Source organism: Cucurbita moschata, unplaced genomic scaffold (genome assembly GCF_002738365.1).
Source record: "Cucurbita moschata cultivar Rifu unplaced genomic scaffold, Cmos_1.0 Cmo_Scf00007, whole genome shotgun sequence".
NCBI lineage: Eukaryota > Viridiplantae > Streptophyta > Magnoliopsida > Cucurbitales > Cucurbitaceae > Cucurbita > Cucurbita moschata.
The window spans coordinates 2,880,979-2,899,026 of record NW_019268523.1 but is presented as its reverse complement, the minus strand read 5'-3'; the positions used below and the strand labels follow the sequence as shown (position 1 = coordinate 2,899,026).

The window sequence follows — 18,048 nt, the reverse complement described above, 5'->3', positions numbered from 1 at the left end:
TTTTTTTTTTTTTTTTTTTTTTTTTTTTTTTTTTTTTTTTTTTTTTTGCAGAATAACCCCTAAGATACGTGAATATTGCCACTTTGCTTGACATTTCATTTATGAGCACATGTATTATAAATGTCATATTTATTTTAATATGGAGAAAGGGTATCCAATGTATAGAAAACGATGCACTTATTTTATTTATTTACATGGGTTTTTTATTTTATTTATTTATTTTTTATTTTTGAATAGTCCTATATCACATATGTTGGATGTTGGATTTTAAATTTGAAAATTATATTTAGATGTAATTCAAATAATGATACTATTTGAGATCATTTTGATAATAATATTCAAAATATAATAGTTAATAAATACTTAAAAAAAAAAAAGTTAATAGTTATCTCTAGTTGCACCTTCATAATAAAAACTTTAAATTTAAGCATACATTCTTAATTCTACCAGTAATCAATTTTATTTTATAATACAAACATATAAAAAAAATTCTTTTTTTTTAATGTGTTGCGTTGAAATTGAATTTTAAAAAAAAAAAACTATGACAAAAATAATCAATTTCAAATTACAGGCCAAATTGGATAAAAAATTAAGAACACTCCAAGTTGAAAATATAAATAAATAAATAAATAACACATAATTTCATTTATACTAAAGAAATAGGCATAGATGAGAACTCACAAAATATATATATATACACATTGTCCACTAGCAATTTAGCTATTATTAAAACAATAAACATCTCTTTTATTACTTTAAACTTATTGGAATCATATATTTGAAGGAATATGTGTAATATTATAATAATTTACAAAAATAGAAAAAGTTCACTTTTTTATAATAAAAAAAATCCATCTAGACCCCTAAACATGGAAGTTTGCATCCTTAATAATTCTATTAATTAAAGCCCTAATTAATTTGCATCAATTTAAAAACGTTAATGCATAATCTTCACATGATTTCAAATATAGAAACTAATATATAATTAGTTAAAACAGTCGGATTCAGCATATTCTTCATTCCTTCTAATCTCCTCTAAAATAGTTTAGACTTAATTTCAAAAGTCTAAAATTTAAATTGATACCAATATTAATGTTAATTTGAAATGTTAACAAATACAATCCTCCAAATTTAAGAATACAAATTCGATTTTTGTTTTTAATGCATAACCTCAATATGAAATATGGTATCCAATAGAAATAATTTGAACCAAACTAGAGCATCAAAAAAAAAATTTAATTTCAGGTTTTTTCTTTTCTTCACGTTTCTTACTCTCATCATAAAAACCATAATAAACCCATTTAAGAAGCTTGGTATCTGGAATCGTAGCTATTTATCAAGCAAACCTATGATTTATCATTTTTCTTTCATGTTTTTATTTTATATTTACTAGGATATATATATATTTGATATTTTGGTTGGTTTTTTAAAAGAAAAATCCTATCTTCTATTTTTCTCTACTTAGAAAAAATTATTTGAATTTTTTTATTTACATCATTTTAAGTTGATTTGAAATGAATTTATTTAAAATTTTAATTAGTATAACCTAAAGTAAATTTAGGGACACAGGGAGAGGAGAGGAGTAGCAGAGAGATTTTGAAATTAAGATAAAAAGAAAACAAATGCTATCTACAATTTGAAAAAAATAAAAAAACTTTTACCAATCTGCGTATCCTAAAAGATTGTATAACTCATTCTGACCCACAACTCAAACTCATTACTAGTCAATATTGTCCCTAATAACTCATTCTGACCCACAACTCAAACTCACTACTAGTCAATATCGTCCCTAGTACACAAAGCACTCCTTATAAATGTGTAAAAACCTCTTCCTAATAGACATATTTTAAAACCATGAATAACAGGCAAAAAAACAGATAATATTTACTGACGGTGGTTAGGACTGTTACCATATCAAACATTACAAAACTAGGATTGACGAGCAGAATTAAGAATATTTTGTTTTTAAGTTTTATATCCATACATTCATTTGGAATTTCCCTAAAAATATATCAATCAACCCACAATCCCAGAATATTAAGAACCCTAAATCCTAAAAATATTGAGGAACTTCCCTTGGGAAAGTAACTTGGATTCTAAGATATATTATTCCAGAAAAGGGATGGCAGAAAGAGTTGACCATTTCGTTGGATTTCACTTGGAAATGGGAAAGGGAAGGAAAAATTGAAGCACTTTTTTGGAGCAATCACTGTCCTACCTCATAGATATAGATAGGTTCAGTAATATTTTAATCTGTAGGGTTTTGAAACATGGCACATAATTTTTAAATTAACGCTACAAAATCATGGCCTCCTCCCTTCTAGACTTTCAGAACAATTCTGAACAAATCAACAACCATTTCCTTCCATATTAAACTACGTTTACTAAACAAAGTCAACAATTCAAAATTTAGTCATTTGAAATCATTTTTCTTTATCAAAATTGGTCAAAATAATGATAAATTTCATGTAAGAAAGACATTTTATAAAGGAAATACTAATAGAGCTTTTTTTTTTACTAAACAAAATCAACAATAAACTATTTGCAATGACTACTTTTAAGATTTATTAAAAAATACATAGAATAATTAAGACATTTGAAAGTACATAACTAAACTAAAGTATAGAGATCAAAATCATACTTTAACCAATAAATTAGAATAGTTTTTTTTTTTTTTAATGGGAAGTATAAAGAAGAATAACATGCTTGAAAGTTTAGAGACCAGATCAAATAAGAAACAAAAAAAAAAAGGGATCAAAATAGAATTTAAACCTAAAATGAAAAGGGCAGGAAGAAGGAGATGTGACGGGAAGAAATGTGATGGAGGAACAGCTAAGACAGCCATATTAGATAGTGTAAGTTGATGGCAGTTGGTGGGCTGTTTGATCAGATGGATGATATCAGAGGAGAGGGGCCCTACGTTTTTCAGGTTTTCCTGGTTGCTGTGACGAAAGAAAGGGATTAAAACTCCACAAACGCAACCCAACTAGAGGGCACAGAAAAACCCCAGATCCAGCATTTCTTGACCCTTTGACTTTGAAATGTTCATAATTAAGTTTAGAAAGCCTCAAAATGACCCATGGCTTTCAAGTCTGTCCTAATCCTAACCAAGTGAATGATTTATTTGCCAAATCTATCTCAAAATGACCCAGTCCAATCAAGCGGTTCCTTGTTGCTAAGACTGGTTTGATTGACCTCAAGAATCCATTTCATTCAGATTTGCTTCACCATAGCCATCGAAATTGAAATAAACGAAACGACCGTGATAAAAGAGTCGAAATCCCCACCTAGTTGTTGTATTAGAAGAATTTTTTGTATCCTATGGCTAGGGAATCTAGAGCTTTCCTCCTCTTTTTGTAATATTTCACACCACTAAATAAATATTTGTGTTTCTACAGTAACAACAATTATTATGAGGTTGCTTAAATAATATGTGGAGTAAGGGTTTACCTCATGTGCAAGGGTACTAGAATCACCTAACAATGTATAAAGCAAACTGCTGGATCAGTACTAGTAGACAGTGCATTGAATAATGAGCATTCTGATGGGAAATAAATCAAAGGATTGTTTGACTAAAACCTAACTAGCTGCTTCAGTACTAACTTAAAATTATTGATATCAGGAGGAAGAGTACCGTTAAGAGAAGACAGCAGAAGATGGACTCAGGAAAGGCCATTGACGAAGCCATTTGAAGTGTCCGCTTTGCTGTCATTGGCAACATCTGTCAAGAAGATGCTACCTGAATCACACCATCCGCCTAAGACATCCCTCCTGCAGCTCTGAAATTTGACATAGAACCGATATGTCATAATCACTTTCCCCAAACAGCACGAGGAATTGTCGTTATATTGATTATAAGGTCAATACAAGTTTCTCGAAGAAACAATAATGGACTGATATAATCTTGAGAAATGAATGATGATTTGCCATCACATTAGCCTTTTGTAAGGTAGAAAAATCTTAAGTTTGAATAAATGCTGATTATTTGTCAATATGCTTTGCTTTCTCCAAACACCTTCCATGAAATGGGGAATCATTCAAGACTTTCAATTATGACTGTAGCAAATATATTTTTATCATCCAATCTCGGTTGCTAGTAACTGAGGGTGATGTTCGAGGTAGCATGATGACAGAATTATCCAAGGTCAAGATGTCAGGTTCAGTTAAACTCTACGGTCAAGTTAATAACATACAAACTTGCCATGCTCGCGAAAAATTAACCAATCACAGCATTGAACTTTACTCAGCCAAAATAACTCCAAATTTAGCAAAGGATTTTTCATTGGTTCAAACAGAACAAAATTGATGCAACATAAAGAGACATTTAATACCTTACTAAACCCAAGCCAATTTGAGTCTCCTCTTAATGAAAATACTTTCTTGCTTTCTTTCCACTGACCACAAAAAACCTGCATGATCTCCACGTTGTGTTAACATTCAGAGAATTCCCCCTTATCAGTAGAAGAGCACCATATGAGGCACTATAAAGCCATCGTTCTAACATGTAAATGTTATGATAATGAGATCCTTTGCTAAGTTTCACGGGAAAGTTGAATGACTGAGGAAATGTGCAAGTTCAATAGATACCTCAACCAGGACATAGAATAGAACACACATGAAGTACAGCCCCAAATTGGAGGTCTCAAAAATGAAGAAAATAGAACAAGAATGAGATTAAAATTAAAGGAACTTCATCAGTATCATCATACAAAATATCAATTTGTCAGCATAACGAGATGTACTTTCTTCAATGAGAGGCAAGGCTTTCATTTAAAACGAAGAAAAGAATATAAATGGGTAGAACAAAAAATAACAAAGCCACAGCATGAAGAGACAAGCAGATCTACTTGGTTATGAGATAGGATATTACAGAACCACTTGGTTATGGACCCCGTGGTGTTGAACCTAACCATAGACCCCACCTCCTCTAAGGACTCCTAATCCATCAAAACAAATTCAAGCCAAACAGTCCATAAAATACCAAGAATAATTACAAGCCAAAAACACACCGAAAGTAACCAAAGAAAGCCATCCAAACGAAATTTGGGAAATGAAATTCCCCAAAGGCACACGATGCATCATTGAGATGCACTTCACAGTCAAATGAGAAATACCCATATATTTTTTGAACGTGCTGATTTTAGAATAATTTGAGTATGAACATTACTACCCTAGGAAAAGTATGATGAGACCAGTTTTGGTTTCCTAGGCCAAGATACTGAGCATAGAGGAATTTCCACCACATAAGAGTTAGATGGCTCAGCTAAGGGATAATATATATATATATATATATATATATCAATGAGAAAGACTCCATAACCTTTGTAATTGATAGAAAGAAACATATTAATTGAGAAGCTTACCTCATAGTCAACTCCCTGGACATAAATGTAATCGGAGTCAATTGATGAGAAAGCCAGTCCCGTAATCTGCAAATAAGAAAGATGGAGGCATTGGTGGAAAAATTAAAAGAAACCTACTCATCGGAAACACTAATTTTCATGGGGGGATTGGTGGAAAGTCTCACTAACCTCATACTTCGAGCAGTGAACCCATCTTGTTAATGCTGACCACCTAAATTTTGAATGTGAATTACATCATTTAGTTGTGGTGAATATGCAATTGAAAGCATGCTAACACTCTATTTTCTCACCACATATCCTTGTAGAGCATAATTAACGGATCACTGACAATCATGTACAGTCAATACAGTTATACCATTTGGCATTATAATGTTGTGAACGTGTGAATTGTTTATGAATGAAAGACTTATATCAAAAGTGTACATCTCAAGAATCGGAATTCCTTGAGCAAATCTCCATACATGAAAGTAATTTCAAACAGATAAACCCGTGTTCTGGTCTCAAAATAATTCAGTACAAAAAGCAAGACGACTTGGAAGAAAAGAAACATATGCAGGTTGTATTTGTAAAAAGGTTCAACAGCAATCACCTTCGAGGATCATAGATTGTTACAGTTCGATCAGCCCCACCCACTGCAATATTACCATTTGAGGATGTGCAGACAGCATAAAAGTTATCACCTACAGAGCCACAGATTCTTTGCACACAACCACCGTTTTCTTTCATTCTCAAATCCCATATCGTCAACTGCAGTTATTGCATTAGATGAAAAGGAAAGCCACCATGGAAGACAAAGTAAAAGACCTATTAGGTAGTAAACGTGGTCTCAAAAACACTTTTACCTGACAACCTTCGGTGACAGCTAATATAAAACTTCCATCCTCAGAAGAAAGATTCTGAATAAAGCTCAATGCAGTTGGATACCAGAGTCTGAAACAATTATTTTATTAAAAAAAACACACACACAAAATCTTTATCTTTTTAGCAGGGGAAAAAAAAGAACAGATGTTCAAGAATTCATTTAATGCCAAAATGAAGAAGCTTAAAAATGAAGCCCTAAAAAGGCCATAATATGCCACCACAAAGAAAGAAACTGGCCTCTTACACATTATTTCTCAAAGAGTTCTCAAGAGAAAAACTTCTTATTAGCATGACAATAGTGCACATAAAAGAAATCCAAGCAGAATTCAACAGCCTTGTAACGGAGCTCAAAAGGATAATTCCAAGACATCCTTAATCATTCAAACTGAAATGATTCAAAAATGTTAAAAGCAAAGAAAATTGAACCGTTCAAGTTCTTGTTAAATCTTGTCATATTTCTAGCTCTTCTCCTCGAGCAAATTTCTCATAAATCCTTCGAGTTCTAATCCCATTGGATTATTGGAATCTCTTGCTGAGCACCCATTGTCCTCATAGACCCACTACAAGACTTCTCAACTCAGCCCAAAATGAATTTCAATCATGGTAAGAAGTAGGATCATGAAGCCCTGTTATCCAAACTATCATGCATCAATAGAAGAGAACTTAATGGACAATGTAAAGGCCCCTTTTTAGATCCTCCAGACTGGCACTGTATTAGGGAGAATTTCTGAGAAGCTTGATAGGCGAAAGAAAGGGCACGTTCCAAAGGATGGAAGTGTAATCCCTGCTCCATCTGTACTGCTTTTTTAATAAGAAACTGAATCGACTTGGTTCAACACAATCTATACTGTTCAACACTTCCATTTATTACCCTCTATGTTTAAAGATCCAAAAAAAAAGGTGGCCATGCAACTAGAGAGGTATATTAGGAAGTTAATTAATATGGAAAATCTGAAGGGAAGCCCTCAAAATGACAATCTTGAGCATGGTAATTTGGCAACCTATTGTCACTGCTTGCAAAATGTTTGATGTTATACCTCTATGTGCTCTCTAAGGTGATATTTTCTGTTAGCCTATTAACTTTTATAGTTAACTATTGTTCCTACTGCTAACAGAACCAAATAGAATGCAGTTATGTTGCCTTCCTTGTGAACTCCGTTTTCAATGCGGATAGACCTGATAAGATAATGAACCTCACCAAAAAGGTATCACAATAAATAGAATGAATAAAGCAACTAATGTCAGTACTTACGTGCGTAATGTTCGAACATGGACATCCTGGTCATAAATATCAACAGTTCTGCCAAAGCTATGAGCAACAGCTGCCTGAAAGAAATTTAAAACACGATGGTACCTAGTGGGTTACTGTAGTCTGAAGGTCTAGATCAATATGAAAAAAGATAATTCTTCTGATTAAATAAAGGTAGAAAAGAGCATCTGATATTTCTTTTTTTTAACACTCTGCCGCCGTCCTTTAATTCTAAAATCAGGTTTCAGGATGTAAGTGTACGTGCGTCTGTATTAGAACTTGAAACTTAGAGAGTTACATAATGAAAAACCAAGGATGGGAATCGGCAATCACTAATTAAGTTTTACCTACGGTTACATAATAGCAGAAACTTTTTATTCTGAAGATGTATGTTTGTATGCGTATATATGTGATGACTAGTAAGCATCTTGAACATAGCAGAAGGAATGACTTCTAAGCATTTAAAAACTCTTGAATTAAGAAATAGAAAACCGTGAACATTTCACTTGGACTGAAGCATAATCCTGCCCAACTGCCCTCACCAAGGCCTGAATTTTGAGGGAGTACGGAATACGTAAACCTGTCTGCATCTGAAATTTGAAGAAAAATTGTAAGGTTAAGTGTACATTTGAAGAGATTATATAACAAAATAGAAGACAACGAGAACAGTTAACAGAAGCACAGGCATGCAAAAAAGGCAAATTTTAAGAGAAGTAAAGGTGACCGAAAAACCATGAATGGGAAATGAACATCTACAGAAAAGAAAAAAAAAAGGAAGAATATACAACAATCAAGTTTATATTTTAATATCTTGTTGTAAGAAACAATTTCATTGAGGTATTAAATTAACAAAAGGGATGAATAATCCACGGTGATTTCAAAAGGCTTTCCCAATTGGAAGAAAGGGAAACATAACCACATGAAGCAAAGATGTTCAACAATTTACACCAAGAAATAGCATAATAAATGACAAGATCAAAAAATACTTCAAATGTGTGCTTTTGTTTAAAAACTCTTTGATTTTGCTCGTTCCAAATAACCATAAAGAATACCCTGTCGATTGGATGCTTTTAGATAACGTTGTTTTCTATCTAACCTTCTAGTGCAGTTAATTTTGTAACTTATTTTGGTAGATGCTCTTGAGGGAATTAAAAGCAAGTACGGAGGTAAGAAACCCTATCACACAGCTATGACGCACCAAAAGCCAAGTTGAAAGTGGGCATTGCAAAAAACTTAAAGAAACGAATCCACTTTTAATTGTCATTAGTAAAGGTTAGTTACAACAAAATTGAATTAAGAGCACGATGTTAATTTTAATATGCACCATGTCAATGAAAGTCATGACACGTGTTTGTATCATGTACAAACATCATGCAGCTTATTCGACTAATATTAAAAAAAAGCTCCAGATATTCTATGATGGAACTTGACTGTAAATCATTGGTATCCTGACAACAAAACAGTGTAAAGATATTGTACCTTTGCCAGTGGCGTCTAACTTAGAAACAATGAGGTGACCATAGGAGTCAACTGTCCCCAGTAAGAGGTCATTGGATCCTGAATTAATGCACCATATCAATAATTATGATAATAATAATAAATGAATCTTGGAGACTATGGTTTGTGTAGTGTGTTGATGTCCAACTCATAGAAAATGATGTGTTGTTGATTCTTTGTTTTTTATGTGGCTATAAATATAGATATTTCATCTACGGCATTCTATACATGTACAACAGGTGTGAGCAAGAATAAGCTGACTTAACTATCAACTTCAGCCAGGACCAAGCTCTGGATCTCTGAGCGATGAGGACAGCGATTCAGCAATAAAGAGTCTAGAACCTTCAATAAGCAAATTGATATACCAAATAGGTAACCTTAAGCAATTGATATACCATGACTGAAACTATAATATGTTACTATACCTTTGTCTGTACAGGAATCAGTAAGCTATCTTTTCCCTCGACGACTGATGATTCTTCCATGGAAATCTAAAGAAAATAGAGTGGAATATATTGCAATCAATATTTTACCGAAAATGAAAGGCAGGCGCAAAATAAAATAGATTTAGTACATTAACCATTAATATATGTTGCCAGTTGCCACTGCATTCAAACAGTCACTTTATTCAGGTCTTACCTAACTATGCTGAAATAACCCCTAGATTCAAGCCCTACACGCATAAAGAAGGGGCAACAGTCAACGTGACAGCATCTCCCATCAACATGACAATCCAACGCCAATTTTTAGCAAAAACCAACCTTTTAAATGGCTTTCCATAGATAAGGTATGACTCTCTCTTGGGGTTGAAGAAAGAGAGATTTGTAGAGGGACCCCAAAGAGCTCAGATTCCAAATCAAATAATCACCTAATGACGAGGACAAGCTAATTCGAAATAAATTATAAGATATCTACCCATTCTAAAACTTCCCTATTGATTAAGAGGCATTCAGAGAAGAAAATTCCACAAATTAGCTCCTTCCTTCATTGATTGGCAGTAAAACTTTAAGAAATTGCTGGATAAAAAAAAATCTCAAAATTTGTCCTGTTAAAGAGGATCAGAAGCCCAAGAATAGGCCCCAAAATCAACCTCTACCAAATTTCACATCGAAGCCTCTTTCATATCCTCCTTGCAAATGGAAATGAATGTAAAGGACTCGTATAATTAGTAACCAGAGTTATAGCAGTAAACCAACCACTTCCATTAATGCCGAACTTAAGGGCTATGCCTTTCTAACTGTAATCTCATGCCAAAGAGATCCTCCTTCTTTATGAAAGTACCACGTCCATTAAGAGGAGAAAGCAACATTCCTCCTCCTTAAGTTGCCAACTCCAAGCCTACGTTCATCGTCCAATAAAACTACTGCCATCCTCAAAAGTAATAGCAGGCCACAAAATACTTGTGGAGCTTTTCTCGATGAATTAGGAAGTCTTAGTTGGGATTCAAAACAATATAAAATCCAAGTATGAGCACTAGATAGAACATATTGACTGAGAGTTAACTGACACAGACCTCCTTTAGACAAGCAAACAAACATCAGAGAATTGGAGGTGACTATGAGAACCTCCTTCATGGATCATTTACAGCCCTTTGACACTAGAAGAAATACATAAATCTAAAAGCATCAAAGAATCAGTTCGAATCGCCAAAATCCATCCGCATTGCAATCCGCCACACAATGCTATACTTACTAGCAACAACAAAACAGCCTTGTTTTCCGATACAACTCTATTACGAACACATACATCTAACATCAAAGCACCACACGACGCATTAGTTCGCGTTTTGCAATATCAAGACGCTCAAAAGCATACAGCAGCATACCTGGAGTTTAAAAACACGGGAACCAGAAGCAATGAAGACATAGCAGGAAGAACCATCTGGACTAACCTAGAAGGAGAACAGAAGCCAAAATAGATTGAAAGAGACGGAATAAAGAACTCAGGGTGGATGAATAAGCAGTAAGAAAAATAAAATACGTACATGGAGGGCGAGACGAGTGGGCTGGAGGTTCCCGGGAGAAGGATCGCCGATGAGAGCGGGCGGCACAACCGCCTTCCTCAGACCTTTTGCCTTCAACATTGCTTAGCTGCAGAGGCGGGAAAAATCTCCGGCGGTGGACTGAAAGTTGATACACCAAGCCCAGAAAGGAAATCGCCCAGTAATAAAACCGATGCTACCCGGCCGAATTTTCCGCCATTTTAGGTTTAAATAAGGTTTGTTAATTAAATTTTTTTTTTAAAAAAAAAATTATGTGTATTAATAGTAATTTTTTAAAGTTTAACAATGCTAATTTTTAAATTTAACTTTAATAAAAATTAAAATTTTAAAAGTATTATTGAAATAATTAATAATAATAATTTTACCTCATAATTATTTATTTTTTTAATAATTAAAACGTTTATTGTTTTTAGAATTTATACTACACAATAATAATAATAATAAAAGGAAAAAAAAAACCGTTTTTAGAAACAAATTGTCGTTGGATGAAGAATTATCTTATCGTCTTCGGGGCCGAACTATCCGCGAGGCGCGAACACTCGCAGTCATCAGTTCATCCTGACTGAAATTTTCTTTGATGGATTCAAGCTTCCTGCAATTATCTCGTCCACTATCAGTCAAATCCACATTTCTCAACGCGATTCGAAAGACTAGTTCCATTTATTCGATCCCCGTCGGAAGAAATTTTCAGTTCCAAAGGCATTTCAAGCTGGAGAGCAGTAAAAACGGCGGCAGAAAAACCCAACGCGATAGCGCTTTCGACGAAGCTGCATTCGAGGCCGAGAGGTCTCGCCTCGACGCCCTAGCTATGAAATCCATGGCGGAAGCTTCAGTTAGGGACACTGAAGGCGCTTTGGACGACGATCCGAAAGCTTGGAAGTGGGTGATCCGGAAACGGATCTGGGATTTTATGGAATCTCAAAATATTGCTGCTAATCCCCGACCTGTTCATCATCGAATCCCTAATTTTGTCGGCGCCATGGAAGCTGCTAACAGAGTGAGCTCCTTGATTCCTGAATTGTTTTGTTGGAAAGAAAATGTTTGAGTCGATCTTTTCTGTGTTGGAAATTTTGATTCCTTCCGTATATACCTGATGAAATTGAGTTGTATCAGTTGTGCGATTTGGAAGTATTCAGGGATTCGCAGTGCGTGAAGGTTAATCCGGATTCACCTCAGAAGGGTGTGAGGCTTCTTACACTTATGGGTCAGTTCTGCTGATACTTTTAATGAAATATCGACCACTGTCTGCCATTTACAATATCGTCAAGAGACTATGTTTCAATGCAAGTGAACAATACATTTTTTGCTTTTCTGCACAACCCTTTAGTGATTATCAAGAACAGAGTTCACCTCAAGGATGTTGGATTCGAATCTTACAAAGCCCAAGTGCAAAATTGTATGGCAAAAGACTGGCACGAGTGATGTGAGGGGAAACTTCAAAATGTGTCAACTGGTCATGTCTTAGTTTAGTTTATTACTAAAACTAAGAAAGATCTGAAATTATGAATTTCTATCAAACGTGGTGGTTGGATGTGTGGACGACGTAGTCCGATTTAGTTATCATTTTCAGGTTGTTGAATGTGAGATCCCACATCGGTTGGAGAAGGCAACGAAGCATTCCTTATAAGGGTGTGGAAACCTCTTCCTAGTAGACGTGTTTTAAAACCTCGAGAGGAAGTCCTTGATTGGAAAGTCCAAAGAGGATAATATCTACTAGCGGTAGGCTTGGGCTGTTACATGGAATCAATACAATGTAAACTTCCACTGAATCGTATGTATCATCTTTGATTCCCGACGAGCATGACAAGCATGACAGATTTTTTCGGGTTAAATCACAAACTAAATTGTATTTTGATTATGATCAGGTGGCAAAAAACTATTAACACCTCAGCCTCGGTTGAGAACAGGTTTTTTCTCCATAGTCGAATCCGGAATGCTGACTTCTGCTACCATCAAGGAGGCCTGCACTTCTGTTGGGGTAGCAAAGTATGGAAAGCCAATTGGACTTGATGAAAAGATCAAAGTTGATCTGATCGTCATTGGCTCTGTTGCTGTTGATCCCAGAACAGGTGCTCGCCTTGGCAAGGGTGAGGTAAAAGTGTTACTGTTGGCTTAAAACATATTTGCTCGGAAGATTTGATAATCCTCGGGTTTGCCACTTTGGAAATGGAATGTATTGATTAAGGGTCTGTTTTCAAACATGCAAACATGCTTAAACAAAGTATTTTTAAGCCCTTAGAAAGTGAATTCGAATAAGCCCTCTTATGCGATGGAACGAGTATACTTGATTCTATCTATGTTTCTTTACTCGATTCAAACAAACTCTAAAATTCCACTATAAAGTGCAGGGATTTGCAGAACTGGAATATGGAATGCTTCGGTACATGGGCGCCATTGATGACTCGACTCCAATTGTTACTTCTGGTTGTATAACTACTCTGCTTCTATCGTATCTTGTAGCATCTCATTCTTTTCATTATTTTCAGCAACATGATGTTGTGTTGATAAATTGCAGTTCTTGATATCAAAATATTCTTTACAAAATGAACTTTGATCGTGCAATTTTAGCCGTGTAGATAGTTTAGCAGTTAGTTTCCCAATATATATCATTTTCAGACCTCCCCCATCCTCGATAAAAGAGAACTCGTTTTCAAATTTACCTACAAAGAATTATCGGTCGAGATACCTTCTGTCGAGCTGTTGAGATAATTCGTGCACATAGAGCTGTTGGTACACAACCAGAAGTTTAGATACAAATTGATAGCTTACATGTCATTGGTACCTCTGTTTGCTTAATACTTGTTAAAAATCTTTGTGAGATTCTACATCGATTGGGGAGGAGAACAAAGCATTCTTTATAAGGGTGTGGAAACCTCTCCCTAGTAGACGCATTTTAAAGGAAAAGTCCAAAAAAGACAATATCTGCTAACAGGGGGCTTGGGTCGTTATAGCCTTTTTACTTTCGGTTGTACATGTTTATCAAATGTCCCGTCGTAATACGAACTTCCAATGTCTTGCAGTGCATGATTGCCAATTGGTTGATGATATTCCAGTTGAGAAGCTATTAGTCCACGACGTGCCCGTAGACATCGTATGCACACCAACGCAGGTCATTTTAACCAACACGAAAATCCCTAAACCCCAAGGTTAGCAGCTTTGCTTTATCCATGCCAAACTCCCCTCTTGAAATACAAGTCCTGTTATTTCAGGTGCCCGCATCTATATTCAATATTTGTAGAACATTAAGTCAAAATTTTTCCTACTAAAGATGTCTTTTCTTTTCATATTTCAAAAGAATTCTTGAGATTGAAGGGACGCGAGTATATGAACAAGTTTGTCAAATATCAATTAAGAGAGTCTCATATAACACCCCAAAATGTTCTGAATTGCAGGCATTTACTGGGATATGTTGTCTCCTGAGAAGCTGAGCCAAGTTCGAATACTCAGGGAGCTCAAACGTCGGATCGAACGGGAGACCGGAAAACCGCTGCCGTGTGGCCCATCGGAGAAATTACCACCAACAGCTCAACGAAGCTCGAAACCTGGACGACGTGCTTCCTCTAAGAACTGATCAAGGGGAAATGGAGAGAAGAAGAAACAAGCCTGCATTAGTTTTTTTCTTTTCTCGTCTTTCTTCCTTAGTTTTGGTGTTGAATAAAAACTCTCCTCCAAGGAAGATTTGAAAGCAACAAAGAAATGAAATATAAATATATACTTTAAGGAGTTCGACAATGGCAATAATTTTCATAAAAAAATGGTATAAAATAGAAGGAAAGCACGCTAGAAGGAGGGCTTGAACCTCCGACCTTGTGGTTAACAGCCACACGCTCTAACCAACTGAGCTATTCCAGCTTTGTTAATACGAATGAAACATTATTTATTTAAATATAGTTAAAATTAATTTTTTATTTTCCGAATTTTCACAGATATTACGCAAATTGTATTTAAATTACAGCCCAAAAAATTATATGCAACGTAGCTAAATATTTAGTTTATTTATTATTTTTATAATAAGGTTGAATAACTATTTTTTATTCTCGTCTTATCAAAACTAATATAAATTTTTTTTATTTCAATTTATTTTTAGAAAAAATAAAGAAAAATAACTAAATTTCAAAGTCTTTTGGTTGAACTTTATTTTGTTTATTGGATTATAAGTACCAGTTTAACAAGTTGCTAGTCAAGCTTTTTGGTTTTTTTTTTTTTTTTTTTTCTCTTTCAAGTGACTTACTAATTAATTATTTTATTTATTTGAAAAATAATAATCTAGATTTTTTAAAAAATTTATTTAATTAACCAAATATTTATTTTTATTATTTTCACTAGAAATTCAAGGTTTTTTCAAGAAATGTGGAAGCATAAAGAAATTGAAAAAAATAAAATATACATATATTTTTTAATATACAAAATTAAAAGATCAAAAATAGTTATGAATAAAATAAATCATACCCACAGAATTCAAACTATTGCATCAGGTTGGTAGAAAATGTAATTAAGAAAAAATAGTCAAAAGTCAAAGCAAAGCAGCATGCCAATCCATTATATCAACTCTCAAAATAAATATTTCCAAACTCAAAAGTCAACGCCCCAGAGATGATTTTAAACCACTTATTCAAAAACAAAAAGTTAAAATTAAATTGGACTGAGTTATATTCCTTTTAGATTTGTCTCCGTTCCTAATTTTTAGTTAATGGTGTAACATAGACAATATTTTTTAAAATAATTTTAAGAAAAAATAACTTAACAACACGACCTAATCAAACCTGAAAACAGAGGGTCGGGTTGCTCGAGCTAAAAGATTTTTTTTCAACTCTTATACCTAATTAAAATTAAAATTTATGAACCTCCAAATAAAAATTAAAAAAAATTATAATTTATTTACAAAAAGAAAAAGAAAAGGGAAATAATTAATTCCACTACAAATTTGAGAAGTTGGCAAACCCATGTCCCAAAATCAATTATTTGGTCAATTAAATTTATGTTTTTGTAAAAAAGTTTGAAGATTCTTTTCTCACTTCTTAAAACACTCTCTTTCCCTAACCTTTAATTTTCTCTCAATTTATATATATATATATATATTTTGGTCGTCTGTTCTCAAATTATAGATCTAAAAAGTTGATATATATTTATATTAATGCTCGTAATTTAGCATCAAATTTCAATACCTAATCGTCTCAATCTTCCCCGGCCCATGATCATTTTACATATTTATCTTCACTCAAATGTTTATTAGAAGAAAACAAATCAAAATTTTGTTTTAAGCTAAACATACTTCGTAGTAGAGTTCTTATGATTAAACTACCGAACAGTACAATATGCTGGATGATAAAAGTCCCACATCGACTAATTTAGGGAATAATCATAGGTTTATAAGTGAGGAATACTAACTATGAGGCCTTTTGGGGAAGCCCAAAGCAAAACCACGAGACTTTATGCTCAAAGTGGACAATATCATATCATTGTGGAGAGTCGTGTTCGTCTAACACAATATACCTTGTTAGTATAAATATTAATTATCAAGCATTTCTAAACGATAAGTTTATATTTTTAAGATATTCTCATTTGAATATGGTCTCGATTCATTCATATGCTTCGATAATAAAATTACCATAATTATTCGGAATGTGAACAGAAAATTTGAATTTTTGAAAACTAGATTCATGCACTAGCATTTAATATTCTTTACTAAAATGTTAATTTTCATTCAAATTAAAAAAAAAAAAAAATCAAACTCATTGCCAAAAATAGTGAATAAAACAAAAAAATCTAACCTTTCATAATTAACCCTCAATGGATTTTTAGCCACTCATATAAATTCTATTAATTTTATTTATTTGACTTTTTTTTTTCGAAAATTTTTCCTTAAGCATGTTTTAAACAATTATTAATTTCCCATACTTTTATTATTCTTTGAAAAAAAAACACCCTTCACTTAAAATTTGTGAAAACTGAGTTTATTTCAAAATATTTTTATTTTTTATTTGTTTTATCGAAGGTATTTAAAAAAATGGCTGCAAAGATTTTTTATTATTATTATTAAATTAAATAATTTATTTGAGAATTAGTGAGGAACTCCATAATTCTTGTGACGCGTGTCCTCTTATAATTATGCCTTTTTTTTTAAATTCAATTAACCTCTTTTTTTATTATTATTATTAATTAAAATTATGACTCTTGCACGGGTGTGGGATTGGCACGCCCCCAACCAAATTCCTTCCATTTAATTATTTTGCCCCCGCACGTGCCAATCAACATCCTTTTTCTTGATTTGGTCGCACAAAAGTACCATTTTTTTTTAATTTTTTTAAAATAAACATTAATTTTTTTAGAAAACATTATTTCAATGTAGTTTTAATAATTACAGCTCTATTTATTTAAAACATACTCCACGTCAGTAATAAACGGACTGTATCATGACAGTTATATTGATGACGTAGCATTAAAATGATGATTTATTTCATTTTGTAATAATTATTACGGTAAAAAACAATGTATCATTGCTATTAAGAGGAGATTATTGCACAAATCAGGGACACGAGACAAAGAGTGGAAGCGAATCCGATGATAATGATACTTAATCATATTTATTTAAAAATTATATTTTTATATATATATATAGCTGACAAAGCTGTCAGCCAATGAGCCAAAGGAAAAAGAACGGAAAGCAAATAAAATGAATTGATTAATAATAATAATTCATGGCTATTGTCCATAAAATAAACGTGACAAAATTAATTTAGATGGTATATTCTCCAAAGCCAAATTATGTAATTAATTCGAAGTATCTAAATTAAATGAACCCACAAAATTAATATTTTATTTGTAATTCATAAATTTTTAATGTCTCGTGAAAGTTATCTTATTTATAATCAAATAAATTATAAGGATATGTAAATATTAATAAATAGAAATAACAAATACGCTAGAAAGACAGTTATTTAGATAATTGTCTTATAATAAAATATCAAATATGATATATATGGTAAACTATAATTTATTAGTAAATATACTTAACAATTTTATTTATTTCAATAAATTTTAAATTAAAAAAAAAAAAAAAAAAAAAAAAAAAAAAA

General features: G+C 33.0%; 2 protein-coding genes and 1 non-coding gene across 7 annotated transcripts; 1 reads left to right on the top strand and 2 right to left on the bottom strand.

Annotated features, from left to right (window-relative positions):
• Window positions 1–3,322: 3,322 nt before the first annotated feature.
• LOC111445286 lies at window positions 3,323–11,165 on the bottom strand. Of its 4 annotated transcripts, none has more exons than XM_023083576.1 (14): window positions 10,955–11,165; window positions 10,796–10,861; window positions 9,396–9,461; window positions 9,237–9,312; window positions 8,953–9,030; window positions 7,966–8,063; window positions 7,477–7,550; window positions 6,206–6,293; window positions 5,953–6,110; window positions 5,532–5,574; window positions 5,364–5,429; window positions 4,332–4,409; window positions 3,635–3,779; window positions 3,323–3,476 (listed from the first exon to the last, which is right to left on the bottom strand). In XM_023083576.1, exons 1-13 carry the CDS (start codon window positions 11,051–11,053, stop codon window positions 3,663–3,665), a joined length of 1,107 nt encoding a protein of 368 aa, XP_022939344.1. In that variant the 5' UTR covers window positions 11,054–11,165; the 3' UTR covers window positions 3,323–3,476; window positions 3,635–3,662. The 4 variants fall into 4 exon arrangements, with proteins under 4 accessions (XP_022939344.1, XP_022939345.1, XP_022939343.1 ...); XM_023083577.1 differs by adding an exon at window positions 10,663–10,718 and having other exon boundaries at window positions 3,390–3,779; XM_023083575.1 differs by having other exon boundaries at window positions 3,390–3,779.
• Window positions 11,166–11,447: 282 nt separating this feature from the next.
• On the top strand, window positions 11,448–14,695 carry LOC111445648 (5-formyltetrahydrofolate cyclo-ligase-like protein COG0212). 2 transcript variants are annotated; one of them, XM_023084161.1, is made up of 6 exons: window positions 11,448–11,969; window positions 12,086–12,176; window positions 12,838–13,059; window positions 13,316–13,396; window positions 13,993–14,118; window positions 14,365–14,695. In XM_023084161.1, exons 1-6 carry the CDS (start codon window positions 11,550–11,552, stop codon window positions 14,541–14,543), a joined length of 1,119 nt encoding a protein of 372 aa, XP_022939929.1. In that variant the 5' UTR covers window positions 11,448–11,549; the 3' UTR covers window positions 14,544–14,695. The 2 variants fall into 2 exon arrangements, with proteins under 2 accessions (XP_022939929.1, XP_022939928.1); XM_023084160.1 differs by having other exon boundaries at window positions 12,838–13,064; window positions 13,321–13,396.
• A 55-nt stretch (window positions 14,696–14,750) lies between these two features.
• On the bottom strand, window positions 14,751–14,824 carry TRNAN-GUU. The gene has a single exon. It is a non-coding gene; the product is annotated as a tRNA-Asn (tRNA).
• Window positions 14,825–18,048: the final 3,224 nt, after the last annotated feature.

Excerpts from the sequence above, each read along its gene's own strand:
- LOC111445286 (XM_023083576.1), bottom strand. The coding sequence starts at position 11,053 with ATGTTGAAGGCAAAAGGTCTGAGGAAGGCGGTTGTGCCGCCCGCTCTC. Across the intron at positions 10,862-10,954 it reads CCACTCGTCTCGCCCTCCAT|GTTAGTCCAGATGGTTCTTC; the intron begins GTACGTATTTTA and ends TTCTCCTTCTAG. Across the intron at positions 6,111-6,205 it reads CTGTCACCGAAGGTTGTCAG|TTGACGATATGGGATTTGAG; the intron begins GTAAAAGTGTTT and ends CAATAACTGCAG.
- LOC111445648 (XM_023084161.1), top strand. The coding sequence starts at position 11,550 with ATGGATTCAAGCTTCCTGCAATTATCTCGTCCACTATCAGTCAAATCC. Across the intron at positions 11,970-12,085 it reads CCATGGAAGCTGCTAACAGA|TTGTGCGATTTGGAAGTATT; the intron begins GTGAGCTCCTTG and ends GAGTTGTATCAG. Across the intron at positions 13,060-13,315 it reads AGGTGCTCGCCTTGGCAAGG|TGCAGGGATTTGCAGAACTG; the intron begins GTGAGGTAAAAG and ends TCCACTATAAAG.